The sequence below is a fragment of the Podarcis liolepis genome, assembly GCF_965112155.1.
Source record: "Podarcis liolepis genome assembly, chromosome: 1".
In the NCBI taxonomy this organism is placed as follows: Eukaryota; Metazoa; Chordata; class Lepidosauria; order Squamata; family Lacertidae; genus Podarcis; species Podarcis liolepis.
In genome coordinates this window covers 110,346,749-110,360,808 of record NC_139554.1, presented here as the reverse complement: position 1 = coordinate 110,360,808, position 14,060 = coordinate 110,346,749, and the positions used below count along the sequence as shown (strand labels likewise).

The 14,060-nt window shown below is 43.3% G+C and overlaps 1 protein-coding gene across 3 annotated transcripts in view; it reads left to right on the top strand.

Annotated features, from left to right (window-relative positions):
- ABCB11 (ATP binding cassette subfamily B member 11) overlaps window positions 1-14,060 on the top strand; it is a 44,382-nt gene that overhangs the window by 5,488 nt on the left and 24,834 nt on the right. For 2 of the 3 annotated variants that reach the window (XM_083495869.1, XM_083495870.1), the window contains exons 4-13: window positions 2,250-2,303; window positions 3,839-3,881; window positions 4,629-4,870; window positions 6,537-6,624; window positions 7,732-7,865; window positions 9,284-9,455; window positions 10,438-10,562; window positions 11,701-11,875; window positions 12,600-12,713; window positions 13,898-14,008. In XM_083495869.1, coding sequence (XP_083351995.1) covers window positions 2,250-2,303; window positions 3,839-3,881; window positions 4,629-4,870; window positions 6,537-6,624; window positions 7,732-7,865; window positions 9,284-9,455; window positions 10,438-10,562; window positions 11,701-11,875; window positions 12,600-12,713; window positions 13,898-14,008 — 1,258 coding nt within the window. Of the gene's footprint in view, window positions 1-2,249; window positions 2,304-3,838; window positions 3,882-4,628; window positions 4,871-6,536; window positions 6,625-7,731; window positions 7,899-9,283; window positions 9,456-10,437; window positions 10,563-11,700; window positions 11,876-12,599; window positions 12,714-13,897; window positions 14,009-14,060 lie in introns of those variants that run through there. The other variant, XM_083495871.1, reaches the window with a different exon arrangement.

Below are 14,060 nucleotides of genomic sequence, written 5' to 3'. Positions count from 1 at the left end.
ACCTAACCATTTTAGCAATATGATCAATGCCCTTCAAAACTGAAAATTCATGTTAGTACACGTGAACTTTGTATACGAAAGGTTAATTTATGCTGAATTGGATGGTACTTCTCCCTGATATGGCCCATGCAGATAGGGATGAAGAAGCAATCGCATGCCTTCTCTGCCCACCAATCTGGTCACTTACACTAAACTATGGTTTGTGCAGATGAGGGCAAAGATGAGCATTCCAATGAGAAACCAGTAAAGGTAGGACAGCTATCATTCAGGAAAGTGTTGGCCCCATTAACTGATTTGTATAATGAGGGACACTAATACACTTCTGAGGAACTCCACAAGGTGGTGGTGTTTTATTTGGGGGGTGTTTTGCCTGTGCCTCTGTAATGCAGTGGTTTTCAACAAATGGGCCGTGGCAGCCTGAGGTACCTTGAATGATGGTCAGGGGTGCTGTGGGCAACACTGGCCTCTGTCCCTCTTTCCTTCCCTTCCTCCTCTGATGCCCTCTCGCATCTCTGCCTCCCAAAGGCTTGTACGACTGTTGCAGCAACCCTGGCTACAAGCTCTGCAGGCAAATGGTGCCACTGGGGCTGACCGGGGGTGCTGGTTGCCAGGAGCTGAGGTGGCCTTCAAGTAAGCAGGCAAGCAGGCAAGGGATCCCAGCCAACCAGTCCACCAGCCTTTGCTGTTGGGAATGGACAGACAAGTCCCAGGTGCCTGTGTGGCAGTGTGATGAGGCATCTCTCTTTGGGGCAGGGAGAGGGCAGCTCAGAGACCAGGGGCGGCCATGACTGCCCAGAGGATTCCGAAGCAGAAGGGAGAGGAAAAGAGGCTGAGGGAACACTCCACAAGGGAGGGTGTTCAAAAAAGGGTGAGAGGCCGCCAGCTCTGTGGGCCAGGGGTGACATGACTGGGCTCCTGAGACCCACAGAGATGCTGTAGAAAGAATGTACATTGGTGCCTCGCAAGACGAAAAGAATCCGTTCTGTGATTCTCTTCGTCTAGCGGTTTTTTCGTCTTGCAAAGCAAGCCCATTGACGGATTATCGGATTAGCACGATTAGCGCTATTAGCGACTTTTGGCGGCTTATCTGCTGATCAGATCAGCTGATAAGCGGCTTAGCGGCTTAGAAAAAGGGGGGGAGGGAAAAAACCAGCAGGAACTCGCAAGACATTGTCGTCTTGCGAAGCAAGCCCATAGGAAATTCGTTTTGCGAAGCACCTCCAAAACGGAAAACTCTTTCGTCTAGCGAGTTTTCCGTCTTGCGAGGCATTCTTCTTGCGGGGCACCACTGTAGTTAGTCAAGGGAACTGTGGACTCAAAAAGGTTGAAAACCTCTGCTGTAATGATTTTGGGTAGAAAGGCAGCAGGAGGGAAAGGTGTTAACCATAAAGCACCCTTCTTTGGCCCCATCCCCCCCACTCAACACCCAAAGCTGTTTTTTCCTAGGAAAAGCACAGATATCTGTAGGCATTATTCATGTGTAATTCGTGATGGCAGCTAAGACTGTGAGGACTTGCTTGAGGCCACTCAGGGAGTATAAGAGGAACCTAGGCCTCTAAGGAGTAAATAAAACTCTCTCTCCCTTCTGAACAATACTGATTTTTCAAGTATCCACCCAGGCTGGGGAACAGGATGGTTAATGCTCTTTATACTATAGTGGACCAATTATGGGATTAGCAGGGTCTGGGAAGGGTGCCATCCCCATTATATTCTTCTCTCATTGTTATAGTCCTATGCGAAATTTTTCCTGTGGGAGTGCAGCTAAATGAAGCAATGAGGTGGAATATTAAGACACAGGATAAGACACAGCTTATGATCCTATAACCAGAACTGCCTCAAACACTCTCACATCATGTACCTTTGAAGATCCTCTGAACCTCAGCATTAAGCCAGACAGTCCCAACCTTAAAATTAATGGTGCATTAAAGAATTCTTATTCCTTTCCTTTAAGAGTTCCACTAACACTGCTTTCCTTGTAGAAATGGAAGAGAAATTTGATTTTGTTTGCCTTTTAATGAGATACATTCCAATTCACTCTTCCCCAACAAATACATGAACTGAAATGCAGCTATACTTGAAATTTGACCTCAAATGCCTCTTTTCAAAATGACAGTCCTGTTGCAGCTGAAGCCATAACAATGTCCCAAGATGATAACATACATTTTGATGGATAAAATAAATTTGAATGGAAGTGCATGGGAATAGGCCCCTTAAGAGTACTCACATGGATATTGCCTTGCCTTTCACAGGTATTTCCATAATAAAAAGGAAACTTCTTCAAAGAACAATACAAAAGGGAACAAGTAAGTTAAGCTGGTTACTCTTCTATCAGGATAATTGCCGGGCCCATTCATTCATTCTGCTAAACTTTGCAGGCATGACAGAGGGTGGTAAAGGAGGCAAAATCTCTGTGACAAGGTGTGCTGACAACCATCCTTCAGACAGTTTTCAAATGGAATTAGACAAATAATTCACGGAGGCTAGGGCTATTAACTGGCTGCTAGCCATAATGGTTGTAAATTGTGGCCAGGATCATGATGGGGAGGAACTATGTGTGAGAAAGGGTTATTGCCCCCTTGTGTCCTGTTGGTGGGCTCACCAAATGTATCTGTTGGAAACTGGGTGCTGGACTAGGTCTGGCCTTTGCTCTGATCTTGTGGGGCTCTTATGTAATAAGGAAATGCAACACGTCAGTCCCGAAATGTAATAACCCAGCATGAACCCATTTCTAGAAACTCCTTACTTCTTTACAAAGACCCCATCGTGCACTCACATACCTCACTTTCTACCTCACAAGACCCACTTCATGCCACTGTGTAAGACAGGTAATCATTTACCATGATGTGTGTGTGTGTGTGTGTGTGTGTGTCTGTGTGTAACCAACAACTTAATACTTTAATCATCTGTATCATCCAGATGGATGGTGGCAATAAGATTCTTTTTCACTTCCCTTCTACCAAGTGCTATTTTTCTAGAAAAAAAGAAGTGCTGGAACTCACTATGAACACCTCCCTTGTTCTCTTATAATGGCAATGGTGCCCACCTGAGAGGGGCCGGAACTGAATTCTGGTGGGGGGCGGGCTCAGAGCCCTGCTTCTATGTAATATTTCTGCTCAAGTGCAGAAGATTCACTTCATCATTGGGCAGGGCAATACAGATTGGTGCATAATGTGTGGTAAATTCTGTCAGAATATATTGGGTGTGTTGTTTGGGTGTACTTGTTTGTGTTTTCAATGCAAGTATTGATGCCGTGCAAGTATATGGGTGGTTCAATGACAGCAATAACAAACCACAGCTTGTAACTCTTCAGGCAGCACAAATTTATCCCTCAGATTAATCTGCCAGCCTCTCCCATCTCTGCCTCATTGTTCCAAGAACCGCCTTGCCTTCTGTACTATGCTCACTCTTCTTCTTTTGGGGCCTAAAATAGGTTTCAGTTGTGGCTGGATCTAGAATAACAAGAGTCTCCTTTAATTTGTCAAGGAAAGCACATTCTTTCACAGAAGTCAGAAAAGGGCGTTACAGCAAACTTTTATATGCTATTTTTGCAAATGTTTTGTTATAACACCAGTCAATATCGATTACACGAGGGGGGCTTTTGAGATATGCTCCTGTAGTCCAGCATCTGTAAAACACCACTTAGGGAACATGCCGTGAAACTGGACTTCTCAAGAGCACAGTGTGTGAGTGAAAATACTGGAGAATTCTTGACTGTCTTGGATTGATTCAATGGTGGGGGGAAGAGGCTGCTACTGGTAGGATGGAGCTGCCTTTACACATAGACTTCTTTGGCACTTTCATAATACAACACATTTTGCTTGCTTTCTTTTTTAAACAGGACATCAGAGAAGAATGAAATTCGAGTTGGCTTCTTTGAGTTGGTAATAAAATTGTTGCTTTTCACTACTTCATATATCTGCTGTGGTTCTATAGATCAGGGTGGTCAGATTCCCAGCTTATAGGGTCGTCAAAGTCGCGACTACCCATACAGCTTCTGGGTCTTGTGGCCAGCATGACTAAGCCGCTTCTGGTGAACCAGAGCAGCGCACGGAAATGCCGTTTACCTTCCCACCGGAGCAGTATCTATTTATCTACTTGCACTTGACGTGCTTTCAAACTGCTAGTTGGGCAGGAGCTGGGACCGAGCAACGGCAGCTCACCCCGTCACGGGGATTCGAACTGCTGACCTTCTGATCGGCAAGTCCTAGGCTCTGTGGTTTAACCCACAGCACCACCTGGGTGAAATCCAGTGCTATAGTACCACTCATGGAGTGGCTTTTGACTCAGAAGAGCATCTATTAATGCAAAAGAAGGGGGGTGATTTGCACTGATATCTCTCTTCCATACACAACCCTTGTGCCTTCTTCCGCACTTATCTAGAGGGTCCTACAAGGGTTCTGCAACAGATTTTCAGTTCTCAAGGGACTGTAGCAGGAAGGTGGGATCAGAAAACAACTACCATTTATTTTAGTGGCCACCTCTGTTGGATCAAAGCCATTCTGCCAGTGAAGCAGCAGCCTTGGGTTTCAGCCAGTGTTAGTAAGAAAAACAATTGGAACATTAATATACAAAGGAGCAATGCATAATTTTTTTGTGAATGCTCTTTGTCTGTTTCCCCCCACTTAAAGTTTAGATTTGCTTCTTCATCTGAGAAACTGATGATGGTTTTCGGTGGCATCTGCGCTGCTCTTCATGGAGCTGCCCAGCCAGCCATGTTGATTGTTTTTGGGGTAATGACAGACACATTTATTCAATATGATATTGAGAAGCAAGAGCTTAGTGACCCGAATAAAGGATGTGTGAATAACACTATAGTGTGGATCAACAGTTCCTATCACCAAAACGACAATAATACGCCAGTGAGTTGTGGGTAAGTGAACAAGACATTTTGCATTGTGTCCGGTGCTAATACTACTCAGAGTAGCCCCACTGAAGTTAAAGAACATGACTAACTTGGGTTCATTAGTTTCATCAGGTCGACTATGGGTAGAGGCTGGACATAACCTTATAGTAATAGCTCAATATTTCGATATTTATAGACCTTACAAATGAGCAAAGCATTTTATCTCCTCTGTTATTAAATGACATTGTCTGAAATCTTCTGCATTCTTGCACAGAAGATAAACCAGTGATACTCCAGGTCAGTTTACCAGCCTGCCTTCATATACAGTGGTACCTTGGGTTACATACGCTTCAGGTTACAGACTCCGCTAACCCAGAAATAGTACTTCAGGTTAAGAACTTTGCTTCAGGATGAGAACAGAAATCGTGCTCCGGCGGCGCAGCAGCAGCGGGAGGCCCCATTAGCTAAAGTGATGCTTCAGGTTAAGAACAGTTTCAGGTTAAGTACAGACCTCCGGAACGAATTAAGTACTTAACCCAAGGTACCACTGTACATGTGATTACACCACTGGGCATTGGCTCTGTAGTTTTGCAAACTCCATGTCTTAAATAATATTCCCATACCATGTCCTATCTCAGTTGAACTAATGTCATCTCCTCTCCAGAGCTGGAGGTGTTAGCTACTTTGTTCATTGCCTGGCTGATAATTGCTCATTTTAATTGATACTTGCCCTACCATTGAGTCTAGCCAGCTTTGCCAACTGCTGGCTCTTACTAGAACGCGTAAAAATAGAAATTCATCAGTCATTTTTCTAAGATTTGCTTTGTACTGCCCTGGTTCTGTAGAAGTAAAAAAAGAAAAGAAATATATATCTTTACTTTTGCATTTAGAACTATTGTGCACAATTTCAACAGGAAATCACACAAAGATAAATGTCCTTTGGCTTCAAAAGTTGCAGCTGCAACCCACAAGTCAATAATGGTTGAGTACTTGGATTTCAGGGCCAAAGATAATTGATGTAAACTTAAGGTTGATTCACTTGTTCCACCTAAGCACCGTTTTTTGGCAGTGGTTCAAATTCAGCACTCTTACGCATGTTTACACAGAAGTAAGTCCCACTATATGGAATGGGACTTGCTTCCAGGTACATGTGCATAGATTGCATCATTAGCCTTTCACAAGGAAATAGTTTGAAACTGGATCAGTTTATGCAAATGTTGAACAATAACTAATATTCCTTCTTTGTTTTGCTCTTGTTGAATTACACATCAACCAGTTAGCATTAAATGCTTTTAATGTTTGAGGTTTTACTGAGGTTTTATAATTTGTTGGAAGCCACCCAGAGTGGCTGAGGGAATCCATTCAGATGGGTGGCATATAAATGATATATTATTGTTATTATTAATATTAATGGAGAATATGGTGGACCTTTTTTGTCAGATTGTCTGCTACTTACAGTATATATTATTTTGGAAAGTCAGTTTTTTTGTTTTCACTACAATCCCTTACTCTGCCCTCTCTGAATTCATACCCAAATATTAACTGAGGGAAAAGAACAATGGAAATAAGTTCATCTAGCTGCTAATGAAGTTACATTATTTCTGATATTAAATTTGCCTGCAGGCACATCGATTCAAGATGGACTGATTTACCAAGGTCATATATCTTCTTTAATTCTTTCTTTATCTATCAGGTTGCTGGACATTGAAATGGAAATGAGTTATTTTGCAATTTACTATGGGGGAATAGGCTGTGCAGTGCTTGTGCTGGCATACTTCCAGGTCAGTATTATTATTTACTTCCCCATATTATTTTCCACAATAGAAAATGGTTTAATGTTGGTGGCAGTCACCTGAAAAACAACAAAAAGGCAGCTAAACTCCTTTCTCCACAGTTGGGACACAGTCACAGGGCATTTCCAATTTGGGGTGCAACCACCCAGAAGGCCCTGCCCTGTGTTCCCATTTATCCCTCCCAACTTCCTGTGGACATTTGTTGACTGGAATCCTTCAACGATGGGCACTGTGAGGCAATTTTTATGCTGCTGTCTCGTGGTGATGATCCAGATCCAGTTATATACATGCCCATGTGTTTAGTAGGCCTCTGTTGTCAACATACTGGAGTAGGTTTGTAAGCCTGAGATTTCTTCCCATGCTCCATGTCATGTAGAATGCACACAAAGGGACCAAGTGTTTATTTGCCGTTTAATCATAAGAGTTAACAGAAGTGGCTTGGTTTTTTATAGTTAGCTCCTCAATGTCAAGATCAATAATGGTAGGCAAGGATCTCTGGAGGCAGTTGTTGAGCTTGGGGGGGGATTGCCGAAAATCGCTCACTTGCATGCGTCCAAAAATCTGCCTCTCAAATGTCCCCTCGCTGGCAGAAGCTGCCAATCACCCGCCAAATTACCGCAGATTCAGCCACTCAACGCCAGCCATTGATGCAGCAACCAATAACATGCCCAATAGCCGCTGACAGCCGTGGCAGCAACCAATCAAATGTCCACCCTATGCACTATCCATGTATAAGACAATCCCTACTTTTTAGCATAATTTTTAAAGAATAAAACTTATACCCAGAAAAGTACAGTATATAGTCTGCTCCTGGTTAAAGCCAGGCAATTCCCACTAATGTAACTGTGTTAACGGCTCCTGCCAGCCATTGTAGCATATATCTGTAGATGCCTGAATCAACTTATAAAGCATGTGCAGGGTTTTTATAACAGAAATAATCAATGCCAAATAAACCCAAAATTAGAATATATTTTTTCCATTTAGCTGGCTGTGCTGTCAATATTTGCACCGTGGTTTCGTAGTTGCTAGATGTCACCCCCTCCCCCTTTTAACTGTGACTCTTCCTTATCTCTCATTCTTCCCTACCCCCTACAGATCAGCTTATGGGTAATCTCAGCCGCTCGACAGACACAGAAAATCAGAAAAGCCTATTTCAGGAAAATAATGAGGATGGATATAGGCTGGTTTGACTGTACATCAGTGGGGGAACTCAGTACACGTATTTCTGAGTGAGTAATCTCAGACATCCATTGGTGAATGAGGTCTGCATGTTTTTAAGACGCTGCATTCTAATGAGTAGTCTGTGCAAGGTTATGTGAGTGAAGAATAATATCTACAGTATTACTTGTACCAGACTGGGGTCTGACTCCAAAGCAGAGCTAATATTCCACTGGATTTTGCTAGCAATGTGAGAGAAAATTGGCTTGAATCTGCACTTCTTAGAACAATAAACTAGTTGAAAACAGAGCTGGCTTTCCAAATTCACACTTGTGATGCAGTTCTTCAATTAAAAATGTGTAGAAAAATGCATATATTGGGGGAAAGTGTACATTAAAAATGCACATATTAGTGAAAATCACATACACAAAATGCATTACATAAGGGAATACTGCTTGCAAAAAAATGTGCGCATTAGACAAAATTACATACAAAAATGCATGTTCACACTGAAACCACTTTGAGGTACATTAATTTAATGAAATAATAATAAGGAAACATTGATGCATTTCTGTAAGGACATTAAAAATAATCATCACTAACTGATGAGAAAGTGCTGCAAAGACCAGAAAAAAATGAGAAACTAAAAAAACCAAAACTGATGGATTTGTCCATCTTTAGCAGCTGCTGAAAACAACAGGTATTAAAAGGGTAGAAGATGAAACTATTATCTCTGCTTGAAACTTCCTACCATTAGGAAACCATTACTTTGCATGTGTGTTGAGATGTCGAAAAGGCCACCATAGGCACTTACTTAAGCAGAGATGTAGAAGCAGGTGGGAAGAAGCAGCCATGAGCCTCACAGGGAGAGGGTGGAAACACACAGATAACAAGGCAGGTGTGTCATGTAGACATTTTCCTAGCAAAAACATCTAAGGCCTTCCCTAACCTGGTACCTTCGACATGCCTTGGACTGCATCATCCTCAACCAGTGCAGTCGTAGTCCAAAACATCTGGAAGGCAGCCCTGTTTGCACCATCAACTGGCCTGCCATTTTTTCACAAGCTGGTGATGCTGGTGTTCTGCTTGTGTTGCTAAGTGACCCTGCCAATGCTCATTCACTCTCCTTTTCCATGGCTGACACATAGCACAGCCAGTCTCCAAGCTTACAAGGAGAACTGGGGTGAGGAGGAGAAACACAAGCACAGGTTTGTTGGCAAGTAGAGTCCAAGAGTGGGGTGGTTCGTAAGCCAAATACCTGTCCCAGAAACCCAAGAACCTACAGCCTGCCTGGAATCTAAAAGGAAAGGCTTGTTTACTTCAGACCTCAGTTCCCAAATGTCTGAACAAAGGAACAAAGAGATAGAAGCAAATGAGATAAATGGCTCTCATCAACATTTCTCCAATGTAGAAACAAATTGAATGAATATTTGGGATTGCAATGAGGGTCATATGCAACTGCTGCTTCAACTTTTTTTGTTCTCCACAGTGACGTAAATAAAATAAATGATGCTATTGCTGATCAAGTAGCAGTCTTTATCCAGCGGTTCACCACCTTTATTTGTGGATTCATGTTAGGATTTGTCAGAGGCTGGAAGCTGACCTTGGTTATTATCTCAGTCAGTCCACTACTTGGGGTTGGAGCTGCCATGATTGGCCTGGTAAGGAACAATGCCATTTGTATCTAATTATGGCTGCTTTGTAGTCATGGAGAACTATGGCAAGATTTTAAAGTCACTGGCTGTTTAAAAACAACTACTACTCCACAGATCTCTGCCAAACCACCTACTAAGGGTTTTTTTAAAATCTGTCCAATATCTATTTTTCACTGTTGTTCAGTAGTGCTGTCTGTCTTTCCTATAACCAAACGGAGAGCCTCAGTAAACCCAACTGGATTTTTGCCATTGACTTCAGAGGGATGTTCATGCAGTAATGGAAGCCACAATACCTTAAATCAACCTTTCTCAAACCTGGTGTTCTGCAGATGTTACTGGATTACAGCTGGAGATATTGAACTACAGATATTACTACATCTCCCACCAGTCCCAAACCAGCATTGCCAGGGTTGTTTGGAGTTGTATTCCAGCAACATCTGGGGGGCATCCAGTTGGGGAATGCTTTATTAGGTAATTTTTGTTGTGCCATAAGACTCTTCCTTGGTTTTGCTGCACAAGCAAGCACGTCCAGCCCTCTGAAAGCTGACTCTGTGGAAGGCAGGCATTTAACAAATTCCCTGTCAACCTTGTCTAAACGTTCACAGAGAAATCCTCTGTGAAGCTGGAAGGCTGACAAAATCTTTGTAATAGAAATATTAGGTGTGCTGCGTAACGGTTGTATGATGGCATATGCAACATCAATATTTTATATAGCTGATTCTAGAGCACAGTGGAATATGGTGATGTTGCCTAAAATGCACCTATATAATGCACTAGATAAGCCAACCTGATCTATCACATAAGCTATTTAGCACATGACTATGGGTAGGTGAAGTGAGCGAAAAAGAAAAGAAAAAAAAGAATGAATTTGCTACATAAATGTGTCCTTTGTAAATGTAGATAACCCAGTGTGACAGCAAGGAGCTTGTAAAATCCAAAGGAGAAAAACCTTCACTGCCTAAATGAATCTTCTTACTGATTGGTTTAGGCTGTGGCAAAGCTGACAGGTCGAGAATTAAAAGCTTATGCAAAAGCTGGCGCTGTGGCCGATGAAGTGCTCTCATCCATCAGAACAGTGGCTGCTTTTGGAGGGGAAAGAAAAGAAGTTGCAAGGTTGGTTCGTGTATCATGACTGACTCACAGACCCGAAGAAATTTAAAAGCAGCAAAGCCTATGATTTTTAAGAGCATAATATGTGCAGGAAGATGAATCCTCTCCTTTGCTGTAGCTTAGATCCACCCTGTCTATCATCCCATACAGTACACTTTCCCCCAAACTTTCTAGTACAGGCACCCCCCCTCACTTACATGGGGGTTATGTTCCAGGCCCCTGCACACATAAGCGAAAATTGCGTAAGTGGGGAGCATCCTCTAAAAAGCCTCTAAACCTCTGTATCCCCCCTGCTCCCCAGCTCTCTCTCTGCTTCTCTCTCTCTCTCTTTCTCTCTCCACACAACTCTATCTCCAACTAGAGTTGAAGCTCTGGGATCAGCTGGAGGACGTGCTAAAAAGTGGCTGCTGCTGCTGCTGCTGCGCTACCCTGCACATCAGCTGTTAGGTGGGGAAGCTGAGCAGCCTAAACAAAGCCCCGCTGTGCCTTGGGTCTCTTTGGGGCTTCCTCCGCCCTCACTGACGTTCTCTTCGGGCTCTGGAAAGGGTCTTCTTGCAAGCCACAGGGACTCTCCAGCTCGCTACCACTATTTCTAGGGATGAACGTATCATATCTATCTATCTATCTATCTATCTATCTATCTATCTATCTATCTATCATTTCCCAGCACTGCACATATATGCAGTGACACGCCAGTCAATCATGCGTAGGTGGGGAGAATGCCTGTATTTCAATATGATATGGGGAGGAAATAAGGTGCAGGAAGGGGAAGGGGTCCAGCACCCTTCATCCAAAAAAGTAGAAGATAGACTCCTCCCCCTTGCACTACCCACCCCTTATTTTGAATCAGACCATTGGTCCAAATTGTTCAGCATTGCCTACACTGAATGGCAGCAGATGTCTGGGGTTTCACGTGTGAGTCTCTCCCAGTCTGACCTGGAGAGGTTGGGGACCGAACTGAGCACCTTGCACATGCAAAGTGTGCACTCTGCCACTGAGCTACAGGCATTACACCTGCACCATGCAAGCATGCCTCTTTTGTAACTCCTTCAACCCCAAACATGGCCCTTATTTAGCCCCTTTGCTGTGTTTTATTTTTCTCAAATGCACTTCTTAAATTTTCCTTTTGTTCTTTCCGCAGATATGACAAAAACCTAGTGTTTGCCCAAAACTGGGGAATTAGAAAGGGAATAATAATGGGGTTTTTCACCGGTTTCATCTGGTGCATCATTTTCCTGAGTTATGCGCTAGCATTTTGGTACGGCTCAAAACTTGTTCTTGAAGATGAGGAATACTCACCTGGCACACTTATACAGGTAAGGCTTTCAGTGGTTTCCCCCGTTTCCCCCCTCAAAGCACTTGCACTTCCAGCCACCTCATTGCTTTGAAAAACAAAGTGGGTGATTTGTAAGCTTTTCAGTGTAACCTTAACAGGTGGGACCTGTAGTGTAAAGCTGCAGCGTACCTAGTAGGAGGTATTCTGTTCAGGGTTCCAGCTAGCCTTTGTGCAGAATTCTCCTCTTCTTTTGCCATCCCACACATTTTTCTGTCACACCTCCTTACAGCCAGTCTATACTTACCAAGCATATTCACTGGGCTGATATTTGGGGGGGGTGTCCCTTGGGGCCATTTCCTCCTCTCCCCCTCCAGCTGGCTGAGACCTTCCTCCTATACACAAATGGTGTCATTTTGACTACTCAAGGATTGCCGCTCAGACAACGAATTCACTATTAGCATATAAGATATATTTCAGAGCATCCTTTAACCTTCTTTGGAACCTCCCTCTACTCATCTGAAAATTTGAAATGTTTCCCTTAGTTGAGAAAAGAAAACAATAATGCCATTTTAAATTGCATTCCTGCCTTCAGATCTATAAATATCTTTTTTGTACCCTCCTTAATATATCACACAGGGCGAAAACATTTTTCTGCCTTCCAGAATGATTCCTTCTAATTATAATTTAATTTCTGCTCCAATGCAATTTTTAAAGCCACCCAGAAAACATAATTGTTTTCCCCTACCCCTTTTCTTTCTTTTCAGGTTTTTTTTGGAGTTCTGGTAGCTGCCTTAAGTCTTGGCCAAGCTTCTCCTTGCCTGGAAGCCTTCGCCACTGGCCGAGGAGCTGCAACAAATATCTTTGAGACGATAGATAAAGTGAGTAGCTCAACTGGTTCAGCACCACTAGCTGTGTTGGAGGGTGAAATAAATGAGCCTTGCATCAGCTTAAGGGCTTCTGCCAACAGCACAGATGAGAAATATTATGGTGATTAAGGGAAAAATTGATTGCAGATTAAAGCAAACCAGCACCATGCCTGTGCATTTGACAAAGAGCGCATTCGTCCAAGTGGCAGTTCTAAATGATTGCTTATGAATATTCAAAGTATCAGCAAGCTCCAATATTTATCTATTAGGAGTCAACTCTATAAGCGGCCTGATCGCCAAGACACTCAGCTCCGCAAAGTGGTTTCAGGAATTAAGCCGCTATGGTCTCCCTTGATTTATAAGGAATGAAGTGAAGCCAAAGGCTCAGATAAGGGCATTAATACATATAGTGTTACCAAAGCTTCAGGGAATGGAAAGAATGGAATAGCCAGCAAATATAACCCTTTATAATCCCATTGGGGGCAAAAAGCTACATCCGTAGCAGCCAGCTGTGCTCTTCTGCTTTTAGCTCTCGCATAGCAGAAAATAATGCTTACTTAACAGCTTTGATGCGCATGATTAGAGAACGAGACGAGTGGGTCGTAGGAAAATGTGTATAATGCCTTGCACTTTTTGAAGAATATCTTTAGCAGTGCAATCCTGTGGATGGCTACTCAGATGCAAGCCTGAGTTCAATGGGGTTGACTCCCAGGAAAGCCAAAGTTATTCCCCAAGCATGGTCTGGGCATGTGGTCTCTTTGCATAGCAGGCACATTGTGCCCCTTGACTCAAAGACCAGGTGAAAGGTGGACAGCACAGAACTGGGGGTGGATGAAAACAGGCCAAAACTTTACAGATTGCAGCAAAATGAGCAGAGTTGGCATGGCAAAGGGCCAGGTTCTGTTAACATCCTTAGACTTCACCATCCCAATTCGCCTATTGGGGAGTGCCATGGGAGTTGACTGGCATCTAGGGAGGCAGTGTGGGGGCTACCCAAGTGGCAGGCATCCCATTGGTAATCTGAAATGGGTGGCTCCATCCCCAGCCAACCCCAGACTCTGGCCAGGAGCTGGAGCAACTCCTTAAGACCCTCTTACAAGGGTCTTCCTTATGTTTGGATTCTACCCAGTGCAAAAAAGAGAGAGAAAGCAGCTTTTCTACAAGGGAAGTAATATAACCGATTAACTCTGCCCCAGAAACCTGTTATTGACTGTATGTCAGAAGATGGCTATAAGCTGGATAAAGTCCGTGGTGAAATTGAATTCCATAATGTGACTTTCTACTACCCATCCAGGCCTGACGTAAAGGTAAGAGCTTCACTTTTCTGGTTAACCATTATAGCTGCTTCCAGGTACTGCT